This window comes from Musa acuminata, chromosome BXJ3-3 (assembly GCF_036884655.1).
Source record: "Musa acuminata AAA Group cultivar baxijiao chromosome BXJ3-3, Cavendish_Baxijiao_AAA, whole genome shotgun sequence".
NCBI classification, from domain to species: Eukaryota; Viridiplantae; Streptophyta; class Magnoliopsida; order Zingiberales; family Musaceae; genus Musa; species Musa acuminata.
In genome coordinates, this window is record NC_088351.1 from 36,953,228 (window position 1) to 36,966,846 (window position 13,619).

The 13,619-nt window shown below is 36.6% G+C and overlaps 1 protein-coding gene across 4 annotated transcripts; it reads right to left on the reverse strand.

The window, feature by feature from the left end:
• Nucleotides 1-589: 589 nt before the first annotated feature.
• Nucleotides 590-13,158, reverse strand: LOC103978662 (uncharacterized). Of its 4 annotated transcripts, XM_009394535.3 has the most exons (8): nucleotides 12,940-13,154; nucleotides 12,669-12,804; nucleotides 12,143-12,297; nucleotides 6,047-6,148; nucleotides 5,261-5,953; nucleotides 3,227-3,279; nucleotides 2,562-3,147; nucleotides 590-2,331 (listed from the first exon to the last, which is right to left on the reverse strand). In XM_009394535.3, the coding sequence occupies exons 3-8, from the start codon at nucleotides 12,248-12,250 to the stop codon at nucleotides 877-879; spliced, it is 2,997 nt and encodes a 998-aa protein (XP_009392810.2). In that variant the 5' UTR covers nucleotides 12,251-12,297; nucleotides 12,669-12,804; nucleotides 12,940-13,154; the 3' UTR covers nucleotides 590-876. The 4 variants fall into 4 exon arrangements, with proteins under 4 accessions (XP_009392810.2, XP_018679468.2, XP_064998327.1 ...); XM_018823923.2 differs by lacking the exon at nucleotides 12,669-12,804 and having other exon boundaries at nucleotides 2,571-3,147; nucleotides 12,940-13,158; XM_065142255.1 differs by lacking the exon at nucleotides 12,669-12,804 and having other exon boundaries at nucleotides 2,562-3,144; nucleotides 12,940-13,155.
• Between the last annotated feature and the right edge of the window lie 461 nt (nucleotides 13,159-13,619).

Here is a 13,619-nt window from a genome sequence, read left to right on the forward strand (position 1 = left end):
ACGATATGGTCGATTAAAACAATATGATCAGTGAGTAATTGCTCTAAAGGAATTTAATTTATATAATTAAAGTAATTCAATTAGATATAAAAACTCTTTGAAAACCTGTTCCAGATTATACTCGTGCAATTCCAGAAGGATTACATTGCCTTAGAGAGATTTAACTTAAAATAGCTCTATTTTCAGAATAAAAACAATATTTTCTCGCATTTGTTTCTGACAAAAAAGGAGAAGATTTAACTATGGTTGGTTCGTAAAAGAAATAAGAATGTGAGCTTAGTCGGTTGAAACTATTATAAGTGAGAACCAATTTTAACGAAACAAAATTAAACCTCTTCTGCTTTATCGTAATTTGAAGCTCTCTAAACGCTCTGATAAACCAAATCATCAATCGTGCAGCAGTTTCACCTAGTATTCGTGCAGCAAATCAAGAATCACAGGCTTCTCTAAGCAATCATTGAAGACAAAGTATACGCAAAAGATTTCATATCATGGATCACAGAATCTTACAAGTAGATGCAGCAAGAATACGGCAAACATTGTTTCATTTGCTTCATGCATGGGCTAAGTAGTTGTAGTGAAGAAAAAGTTATGACAACTCAACCAATCAGCAGCATTTTCCTTCTATATTATATAAGAACTGAAGCAATATTATAAGTCAACTATGGAAGATTCAGAGAGGAGGATGCAGATCTTTAAAGAAGAACATTGAAGGGCAAGAAATATAGCACGTCAAACATAGAAAGCAGAACTTACAGCTTTAGAACGATACGCTGTACAAATGACTTGATGGATAAGCTGAACTACTGCACAGGCATGACAAAACAATGTACAGATGATCAACGGTGAAAGCCGATTGATTCCTCATAGAAACAGTTACCACCTACTGCTCTGATCATCTGATATGGTTTCCTCGGAAGATACATCGCTGTCGATAACCACCAAGTTACTCGGTCCAGTGGGATCAGGACTTTTGTTGTTTAGATCCAAGACATGACTTGGTCCAGAACCAGTATTAGCAGATGCTGGTTTCAGTGGGGTCAATCCTAGATTTGGTAGTGAGGATAATCTTTTCTGCAACAAGGTATCATCCACCGATACTGAGTTATCCAACACCTTTACCCTGTTGGCATGATTACTAGAGGCCTTGCTCTTCCTCTTCAATATTCCCCGTCCACGGGGATCTTTAGGCAGAGCAGTTTCCACGGCACTCTGAAAAGCAGTAACTCGCTCATCATAATTAATAATGCTTCCAGGATTCAAGCTTGAAACTCCAGAAGGCAATGGCAAACTACTTCGCCTTTGAGGCACAGTCAACACTTCTTTGAGCCAATGAGGGAGAGTACTATTTGCAGAAGATCTTTGCTCATGTCCTCCTCTTTCAACTGATTTTTGAGGTGAAGTAGATGATTCGCAGTCGTACCTGGTGCCTTGTGTTTTGAAAGCATTCTGATGTCTGATGTCTGCCCTTGGGTTAACAGAACCTATGAGGTTACTGCCTATGAAAGGACCTGCCATTGAATTTCTAATTCCGTGAGGATTAGCTATGGATAAACCTGATATATTGGGTACTACATTTTTCTTGATGTTTTTCTCACTCTGAACATATACATCTCCAAGAGAAAGTTTAGTTTCTGTTCTCTGTGTCGGAAATTCCAAATATGATGAAACAACTTTCTCACAATACAAATTCCTACCTGTTGCTTTTCTCCAGCATGTGTCATCTGTTCCAAGAGGCCTTGAAAGATCTAATACTGAAGGTCTTTCTGGATGATAAAGTGTACCATTAAGAAGCTTAATTTGTTCTTTATCCCACTGCAAGGCCAAGTCTTCTGCAACCCTCGATTTTAAGAAACATAATTTTGGATCCCTTAAGATATCATTCCAATTGTTTAATCCGTGTCTTCTCACGCCAATCCAAAGAACATCTAATTCTTCTTCTGACCATTCATCTGAGAACCTCTTAAAGTTGTCCAGCAAAGAGCTTTCTTTTGGCATCCGTGAGCCATTCATATCATTCTCACACACCTGCTTTTGTCTGGATACAGATGCATTCTCACCCATGCTGTCCCATCTGTGTTGCCTATTGTATCCCTCAACAGTGTCCTTGAAATTCAAATCTAATGGCAATGGCATACCTCGGATATCATTCATGGAAACACTAAGCACTTCAGAATTCAATATAAGAGACTGATCTGCAAAATCAGTATACATAGAGTTGTGTGATGCCCTCTCACGCTGTTGTTTTTCATAAATAGAGTTATTTGACTTTGTCACCAAGAGTCGTTCCTGTAATCGGGATGCCCGATCAATGCATTCTCTGGATACATCCTGCAGTCAAGTTACAATACAGTATTTTTACATCTGATAACATAAATGGAAAGAAAAAGATATTTAACTAAAAAAAATTCAATACAACAAGAAACCCTGTGGATTAATATGAAAAGTTAAAACACAAAGATCAATATTTGATAACTACGAAGGTTTCAAAGCCCAGAAAATTATAGAAGAAATTGATGCAACAAGAAGATGAAATATTCAACTTCTATGCTAAGCTTCACCTGATTGACCTGAATCTTTGTAGATGAATTAACTGGGTAAGCTGTGGAAGCCCTTCCACTTGATGCTATTGTGCAATTGGTACTGTTTTTATTAATAAGAATGGATGACTTTGTTTCTTTTGTGGTCTCCTGATGTGATTTATCAAGCGTTTCCATCCACTGCAATCCTTTGGCTCGACCATCAGTTTCCTCATCCATCCTACCTAGAGCACAATTTTGAGCTGATGGTCTTTGTGACTCCAGAAAGTTCTCAGCCATAGCATCCACAAGTGGTCTAGTTGGGTTTGAGCTCGTAAGATGAGTTGAAACCACTGGGACAACCAACAGCTCCGCCCCTCCTACATGACCTCTCTCCTTTGTAAATAATTCATTTCCCTCTTCCCCTCGTATGGATGTCCCAGTTTTGGCCATCTCTGATTGCTTGCTTTTGTGTGTAGGGTCTTTGCTTAAATCACTTGTAGGCATCCCCGTGCATTTATCAGATTGACACTGAAGAACACGTTCTGAATATTGTAAAGAAGTTGTACCCTGAGGAGCAACGTCTGGTTTTGGTTGACATGGTTCTTCGCATTTGTCTGCAGTGCTACTAATAAACACAATGGCATTTCACTTTAAAAGCACTGAAACAAAGAAGACAGAAACAAGAAGCAAAAAGAAAAATTTACCCTTGTCCAGAAAGCTTAGGCCCTAGCCCGGCATCTTTATTGACGTCATGCATCTACCCAGCACATACAACAAATGTTCAGTAACAAGAAATATTTTGGCACAAACTCAAAGAATTTAATGTCCATAAAGGGATGAAGTTTCCATTCACCACTCATTAACTGAAAAATTAAGAAGTCCTTCAAAAAAATATAAGCAACATAACCATAATATTTTCTGTTAACAAGCATGTACATGCAAAAGAATCAAAGATGCCGTATTAGTTCCTAAACACAGGTAGACAGTCATAGACAGCCATTTTATTTTCTATTCGAATTCCAAGTTCCAACAAGCATGAACATGCAAAAGATTCGTTTTAAAACATGTAGTAACCAAACTCCAACAAGCTCTTATGTCCTGAACTACACATCAGACCATGAAATTTAACATGGTGAAGATTTTTCATTTCAATTCTTTTTTTATGAGATGACCATAGAAAATGGCTATCATCAAAAAGCATCAGACCATCTTCAGAGAAAAAAACTATCTCAAGTCAACATGCTGGTTTATATGGTAGAAGGAACACATCAAGGAATTTGGCATAATGATGTTTTCATAATTTGAACTATGATGCCCAGCCATAGTGGAACTGGAGCCGACTCAAAACTGCACCATGGGCAAGTCTAGAGAGTATTCTTAGTTTGCTGGATCTAGCCTCACAGAAGGATGAAATAGTCAATACTAATTATAGAATTTGATTTCAACCTCATCACTAGTCACTGGCACAGTTTCATTTAACTCTTATTCTCTTACTCTTCTTGCATAAGTAATTAGTCTAGAAAAAATTGGATTCTAATCAACAAGTACGAAGAGAATATATATCATATACAAGAAAGATGATATCAATCACAAGGATGCTCCAGATGTACTGTGTACCAGCCAATTGTGTTTATATCAAGCAGAAATATGAGAACTAGCCACAACCTTTTTTATCTATAGATTCTATACTACTTACTTTTGATGACTTGGGAGCAAATTCTAAACATAGAACCACATGGAATGGGAATGGCAATATAAGTTAGAAAAGGAGCACAATGTTATTAACACAACCCAACAAAGAGATGAATAACTCAGTTATTTCAGTGACAATAATCTTAAAAGGCTGGTTTATGGTTAACAAACTTTTTCCTTACATGGGCTGAACAAATTTAAACTCAAAACTATATTTTCAACATCGAAAATTTTTATCTTTGCATTAAGATCCTACAAGTCGATGTGGGGAAAGATCCATATAACCAACCAAGAAGTTTGTAAGTTATGGTTTTTTCTTCTTGTTCTTGAAGATCTCATAGGGAGACAAGCAAACCTGAGAAAGTTAAAGGTGGGCACAAGGATTGTTGTCTTTTTGGTCAGTATGGACACAAGGGAGGAACTTCACTGGCGAACGCGATTTTTTGTTCATAGTTGCTGATATCCTTGCATAATTAAATTTTTTTTCTAATGACGATATTTGACTGAAGTTTTTTTCATTCATAGATGACTGATATTATTGCATAATTAAATTTTGTTCTCTACCATTGCCAGAATCTACAGAATAAGCTACTTTGTGACACTTTGATGTCTAACACAATCAGAAAAACTTTTAACAATATATACACATACATATGAAGTTCAATGGTGACTAATTTTCTTGGCTTGGTTGCATTACTGTAAAATAAAATCTGAGTAAACATTATCAATATTCAAAATACAGCTTTTATCATTGAAATCATTTTGTACAATAAAATACACTGTTATCTTTCTGAATATTCCACTTCTGTCTATAATTCTTAAAGTTTCATGATCAAAAGAACCTCTTAAGTTTTAATTTTTGCTTAGAATTCTACATATCTTAGCAATAATAATTGCTAGTACACATTAGATCATAGCCCATAATTCTGTAAGTAACAAGAAAAAGGCATATAACAGGGTTGACAGAGTCTGATGCAAGGTTTTCAAATAGTAATAAGTATCAGACTTATGCTTTAGAGAGAGAGTTAGTAGAAGTCAAAACCCACATCCTCTTGAAGAGCATGCAGTCGGCTAGGCCCATCTGCTTCCAACAAGAAAGTTGAATCTGAACATCTACAATTATTTCCTAATTCATGGCTCCTAGAAGTCACCATTGAACTCTGCTTGTCTTCAGCACTTGAATTCCTTGTGGTTGATGAACTGACTACATCCCGTTTCTTTTTCACTCTTCTACGAAATGTAATTAAGAAATTCTTAGTGTTCCCTTTTGGATACTCATCATTCAATATTTTTCCACTTCTTTTATCTGAACTGACTACCATGGAGGCACAGTCCTCTGAGAATCTGGAACTAGTATTCCTTTCGGTCCAAGTTTTCAAATGCAAGGAACTTGATCTTCCTACAGTCTCCAAATTTGTTGACTGAGATCTCAAAGTCTCTTCACCAACTCGGCATGCAGAACCAGATTCTATACCCAAGTCATTTGCGGATGCCCGATTGACTATGTTCTCCATAGATGGGTCTACTGGGGAGGGGCTTCCATTCCTAGAGCTGATTTCAGATGGTCCTGAACTCGAAAGCACTTTTTGGGTATGCAGTTTGATTGCACCTGTCTCAGATTCCCCAATACTTCTGTTTTCTGTTGTTTTGCCAGTCTGATAAGATTGGTGTTGTATAGATATCTCGGAATCGCATCTTTCAATACAAGGAGGGCATAGCCACCTATCTTCAGATACATTCTACACATAACAAAGGACAAAATCATCAGACCAACATGTTTGTATAATGAGAATATCCAGAAAACATTAGACACTAGTAGAGTACTAGTAAACCTTCAAAGAGGAGTCAATGCATCGAAGATGATAGCTCCCAGAGCAGCTATGGCACACCAGCAGATTCTCATTTATGTCAACAGAATCACACCGAAAGCAATGCTGCAATAATGGCATGAAATATGAGGATGTATTATTTCATACATATTTAATGGTGAACAAAATCAAGCAGGAGGAATAAGAATCCACAGGTTACATATATATATTTAAAGTAGGAACCTTTTACTGGAAGACTATATTACACATCAGAAAAGGACAGCCTAGCGCATGAGGCTCCCACCAATGTGGGGTCTTGGTTCTGGCAAATAATTATATAATGTTCTGTTCTTTTCCAGTAACTATAACTCACATGCACTCCCTTCCATGTGATTCACCTCCATCACCATTAAATTCCCCCATAAGAAGTATCTGATCCTCTAATACACTTCAGATTTTTTCCATCTAAAATATCTAGCTTTATTTGTTAAAGCATAGGCACAAATGACACAATTATCTTTTGAACTCTTAACATCTTATTTTGAATCTCTATCAATGGCAATCAACTCCATTTTTTCTCCTCCTTTTCCTTTTTACCAACGTTTTGTCAATTTTTTCCGTCCTCGTATTTTCCACCAAAATAATTATACTGAGCACATATGCAAATCAAATAAATATCAGTATTATACAGAACCCTTGTCATAAGGGAAACCAAGGGAGAAAAAACTAACACATCTATTAATCCTTTACTCGGTGCTAATTCATTATCACCAAACACATCTGAAAAAGGTATGTAAACTACGAGAGTTTCTCCCCCATCAAATGAAAGATGTTTCTTCAAATGATGTCTTTAGATTACATAAAAGATATTTTTTTTCCTTTTCATTTCAGCTTTTATGCTTCACCTAAACTGGTATATACTGGTCCAGGCTAGAATTGGAATGTGAAACATCCAATTTTTAAACAGTCCATATTGCTAAAGAAGGTTTATATTTTCTTTTCTTTTTACATGTTTAACCATAGTACCACTCACCATCGGGCCTCTGTCTCTTATGCATGATTCCCCTTCTTGCACTATCTGCCTCCACCAGTCCATTATCATGACTCACACCACCTCTGGCCCATTGATTCATCCCATACTTCTCTTCTTTGTCGCCCCCTCCCCTCTTGTCCTCCCCCCTTCCCTCCCCCGTACTTCTTTGCACCATGGTATGGACTGGTGTACCATGTGTTGGTACACCAGCATGAACCAGACACATACCGATTGATAGCTGGACCTATATGGGTTCAATATCCTAAATATAGAGCCTTAAAGAAAACTACAACTATTAGATCACACTAGTAAATATAAATATAAATGCATAAATGGAAGAAAATCTAGGAGACTAGGAACATATATGCAGTATAAGGTAATGCATATTTTTTGCATGCCTACCCACATCATTTCATGGCATATCTACTGGTGCAGCATGGAAAGATATCTATACTTCTAAGAGTGACATGAAAAAAATATTAATGGATATAGAAACTCAGTTTACCAGTCCAATCTGGTTATTAATACTTCCTGTAACAGATATATTCACAAGAACAAACTAAAATCCTTGACATTACAGGTAAATATATTAATCCAGCAACCTATCACACAAAAAAGGAAACAGGTCTCAGATTTCTAGGTGCTTAGCTCAATATCTGAAGATAGAACATGTTGGAAAGAAAAACCCAAGTTATCAAATTTATGCTCAGCTGCTAAATTCTATCACTTTCAAAACTAAGGCGTGAACCCAAATCCTAATACATAATCTTGTTCAGAGACTTGGATTTCATTTCCATATTTATTCTTCACAAGGAGTCTACATCCCAGAATTGTTTCAAATCGCTGCCCATCCACTTGAATCTAAATTCTCAACTTAGTAGGTCCACAAAAAAGCAGATGAAGCTGCTTTAGGCTATATGAGCTCTAGATGGTAATGTGGTTTGCCAACCTGGTTCTCAAGTTTTATGAAGCCACAGTCCAGCTCAATCATAATTTTCCAATATACGGATGATCAAGCAAAATACTACTAGTTCTCAAAGAGACACTGTTTTGGCATCTACTATTATAAAGTAGCCTTAAAATATAGCAAAATAGTGTCTAAAAGAGGTGGCAGCAATTAGAGGTCAAATAATATAATGAATCATTTAACAAGTGTTTCCAAATACCAAAGAGAAATTAAAGGGAATGTACAGCAGTATTTTGAAAAGGCACCTGAGTGCACAAGCGAGGCAAGGTGAGACCCGAATGCCTCGCACAGTTGCCAAGCGACGCGCTTCAGTGAAGCACTGCTTGAGGGCTCGCCTGAGCCCAAGCAATGGGTGCCTTGGCCAAGCGCCCGGTTGAGGCGAGCAATTGAATCAGGTTGAACAATAATTTAGTTGGTTCAAATTCAATCGAACCAACTAAGCACAGTAAATAGTAACAGTAAACCCAACCCACCAGCCCCCCTCCCCCCCCCGCGGCGTGCACGCGACCCCCGACCCATAAACCCTAGGTACTTCAACGCCCCAACTCACCTCTGGTCCCGCCGCCTCCGTCACCAACGCACAAGTCTGACGCTTCCTTTGCCACTAACAAATGGGTCCGAAGCTCCCACTGCTATAACTTTCGCACATAGTTACCTCCACTATCGTTGCTTTTGTGTGCAGCTCCTTCCATCGTCGAGGGAGAGGACCATAGCTTCCTCCGCCACCGATAGATATATACGAAGCTTCCTCCGCCACCGATAGATATATACGAAGCTTCCTCCACTCCCGACATCACTATTCGCAACTTCCTCTGCTGCTGTCCGCAGCTTTCTCCATCACTGTTGTCGTCGTTCGTAGCTTCCTCCGCTACCATTATTGTCGTCTGAAGGTTCCTCCATCAACGTCACCCTCTCCTTCCCCGCATTCCATCGTCAGTAACTCCTGTTCTCCCCCACTACAGTTATGACTACTGTTAACAGTGGATTAAATATTATTAATAGTGGACTGTTAATCCTTAACTAATATTAAACTACTATTACGTGTTAACTATTTTTACCATATAATAAACATTGGTTTGTTTTATATATATATATATATATATATATATATATATATATATAATTATGATGAAAGAATTCATAGGTAATAAGAAATTGGTGAGATATATTGACACCCGATTTGCTGCTTCCTTCTTTAGATTACATATTGTGCATCGTCAAAAGTACAACCTGAGAAATAAGTGACACGCAAATGAACAAAAGAAGCGAAAGGCAAGAGGATCGATAATATCATCTTAATGTCATCCTTTTGGAATCTTATAGTTTATACATTAAAGATAACGAGCTCTCTTGTTCAAATCTTTTGATTGATAGAGAATGAAAAAAAGCCTGCAATGGAATATATTTATGAGGCTATGGATATAGCAAAAGATACAATTTAAAAATCTTTTAATAGAAATAAAAAGTATAAGAACAAATTTATAGTCATTGACGAAAGATAGGATTGTCAACTTTAGCGTCCATTACATATAACAGGATATTATTTGAACCCAAAATTCTTTTATAAAAACATCTTCATTGAGTTTGATACAAAAGTTGTAAATAGGTTATATAAGTGCATTACAAAATTGACTCCCGGCCTTAAGGTACAAAATAAAATCATACACGAATTATCTTTATATAAGAATGTCAATAATCTTTTATAATTCCCATGGCAATTCGATCTTAGACAACTATATCCCCAAGTATTTATAACTTTATATAATTAATTTTATATATAATATGTTAATAATAAAGTTAAATTTTGTAACTAAATGGTGGAGTCTATTTGGAAATTTCATCCTGAACTTGCAACAATTGGCTATCAAAATTATTAGTTTGACTTATAATGATACGAGTTGTGAGTGAAATTAAAATGTCTTTAAACATGTAAATATATAAGAATATTTTTATTTCAATTAATCTATTATTTTTTAAATAGATGTATTAATATATTTTTAATTCATATGATATGACAGATTCACATAAAGAGAAAAAATCAATTAAAGCATCAACGATTACATGATCTGGTTTATAAAAAGTATAATCAAGCATTGAAGACTCATTATGATTTGTGAAATGATATTATCCAATTTCTTTACAAAAATTTGATTATTCAAATAAGTAGTTGGTAGGAGAAATGGGTGCGAACTTGCAAGATGCCAAAGATGACATTGTATTTGAAGATAATAACTTAACATGGGGAGATGTGACAAGAGCTTCAAGTGTTGAAAAATTACAGACATATACAAGGCAGATGACAAAAACAAAAATGACTACAAAAGAGAAAGAGAAAGATGAACCCTATTTTATGAAGATGGACAAAAAGAAGAGGAAAGTGATGATATGTTTGAGAATGCTAATATTGACTATGATGATAATTGAATTTAATGTAAAACTTTATTATTTTGAATCTTTTAGCATTTTTGTTATTAGAAGATAAACAATGTGACTTGAAAATTTATATCTTTTCAATTTAATATATTTTTATTTATATAATCATATTTATCCATTGTATTTATATATTTTTATATCTTAATATACTAGAGCATCTTGCTTTGCTCGACCTCCAGCGTTTTGGGTCCTTAGAACCTAGCGCTTTTAAAAACACTAATGTATAGCTAAGCTTGCTAGAACCAACCATTACTCCATCATACCAACAAAAGAATGTAAAGCAAATGATATTGTGCTAAGAAAATAATAATCAGTGGTCCATAGCCAAACTATATGACGACAAGTCATTCAATAAAGAAAATTAACAAAAGAAAAAAAAAATCCAATCAGCAATAGACTCAATCAGATCAAAGATGAATCAATTAATTCAAGTCTAAACCAAACATAGGCTGTGTTGCTTAAAAAAGTCCACAAAAATATAACTGTGTAACAAGCATTAATATGGAAAAATGATATCATATTAAATCAGTAACGTAATCCAATACCAAGTACGTTTTTATTCACTAGTAAAATAGACTAATGTAACTAAATCTTTAAGATGTATGGAGATATTCCTTAAGAATTTCATCAAGTTCCAGTCATCATTTCGCAAAATTATAAGACTCAAGTATCCTAACAGACATGTACCAGCATGGATGGGTTAAGATAGAAATTCATTGTTGAATACTATATAAATTATGATGGTATGCCAACCCTAGCATAAGGATTTCATCCAACACATTGAACGCCAAGAGACTTTCCCAAAGTAATAAATTTAGAGAGAGAACTACGTCAAATAATTTTAGGAATCATCACATCAAACACTCCAGAAACAAAACTTTTTTTATTGCAAATCTAAGTGGGAAAGACAGGATTCAATCCTTGGACCTTGCTATCAAGTGTCAAGGTCTTTATCAACTACACTAGCTGGCATCATCAAAATTTGTCAGATAGGGTTCCCACAAGACAAAACTCATCAGCAAGAGCCTCTTGCACCGATCTGCCCATTTTGTTTTACTTCCATGTATTAACTCCAACTTTCTAATTGTGCTAATTAACTTACAATTCTTTCTGATTGCCTCTCTTACAACCAGTAGTGGTTTCTTGCTTAATAGAATATCTTGAACAGTCATATTCCTTTTTCATCCAACTGGTAAACTTGTTGCTCTTAACACAGAAAAAAAAAACAGCACATCAGATATCTATGCACTTGCAATCCATTAATTTTTAATAGTGTACATTGCACATGCCCGATCGCAGAGTCACTTAAAAAAACAGAAATAACGCTAAAATATGTACAACAAAAGGTAACAACATGCTAAACTCGATAGGTCAGTTCCAGAAGTTGTCAAAAAAACGCACAACTTGTAGCCAATTTCTAATACTACAAGCAAAGTGAGAAACAAAATGTCCTTTTCCATACAAAATTAGCAATTTATCCAATAAGAAAACAACAGTTTCCATACAGATTGAGTAATTTATTCAAATAGGTTTTACTCGCTCAATTAAAAAAAAGACAAGAAACCATAATTTATTCTATTAAAGAGACAGATATTGTCTATAGTGGGTTTTCCTCATAGCATATCAATATTTAGCTTCTGCAGGATGTAGAAAACTCAATATTTTTGGGTAAGCAATTAAAAGATACCTCCCCCACAGTCTTGACGGACGAATCAGCTTTGACAACATTAGCAGGATTTGCATTGGCTGAAAAGCGCTTCCGCTTGTAAGTTAGGAGCACCTTGCCGCTCATCATTTTTACTGAAGTAATCACTCTCTTTCAAACAGTAAGATCATAGTTACCTACAGCACATGAAGGAACAAGATATCAGAACATGTTGAACCTCTGGATGCTCAACGGCTTAAAAGTCATGCATAGACACCAAAAAAAAAGGTCAAATTGTCAAGCATATAGCTGAAATTTGACTGAAATTTTCCGGTATCAACATAATTGCACAAAACCTAATATGCAAGGCACAAGAAGCATGACGCATGTGTCAATCCATTACCACTTCAGGATCACTGTTCACTCCTAACCTATAGCTACAACCTACCCTCAAGAGAAGCCTTGTTGAATTAAAAGCGGAGCCACGGTGAAGACCAAAATCGAAGACAATTGATCACAAAAAGGAAACACACTGAATCCAACAAAAAAAAATATCGTAAGTCCCAACCTCCAAAATTCGAGAAAAATTACGATGCAAAACATTTTTTTTTTCCAAGGACATGAAATCTAAGCTGCCTCCGGTGCTGATCCCCAACAAGAAACCATGCTGCTTCCACTTCCGCCCACTTTGCCACACAATTTCACTGAAAACCATCAAGACTCGCAGATAAACAAGGACCGCGATCGAAATCGATGCTCAATGTACGATCGGTTCCCCCATTCAGTACATTAAGAGGGGGAAAGAGCAACTAATCAGAACAAATAACAAGAAATCGCACCAGCGAATCGAAGACCGCGCACCATCAGCGCCGTCGAGCGGAACCGATAGCGAAGACGAGAGAGGGATGGGGAGGGTAGGGGGAGAGATTGGATGGCTTGGGGGAGGAGAAGGAAACGCCCCGGTGCTGCCTCCCTTTCTCGGTTTTATTTCCTTTTCTCGGAGCGAGCGCGACGTATTCGCGCAAATGCCCCCACTCGATGCGGTCACGTCGCCATTGGGGCGATGGGCTTCGGGTCATTTGGAGAGGGGGAGTAGCGGCTGCTGGCTTCGCTCGTCTTGCCTTGCGAGGCGTTCGAGGCGTTTTGGTCCAACCGCGGCCCAGCGACGGCGACGTGTCCCGAACGAACCCAATCCCATGCTATCGTTCATTGCCCCCTTTTTTGCTCTTAACGAAGATGTTAAGTGATAACACACGTGATTAGATGCCACAATCTTTGCTATCAATAATACTTTTTTTTATCAAGTAAGTTAACTAATATTCTCTTGCATTATTTGATGTAAATTTTTTTACGGATTTCTCGTGCCAACGACCATAGAGAAGACGTAGAAATCATACGTAAGATCGATGGATCGAAGAACCTTCGTATTTTAGGTGTAAAAATTTATCGGATGAGATTTCATATTGAAAAAAGAGATGATGGTTTCAATTTTGATTTGCCAGCTAAAGTGAATCCTAAT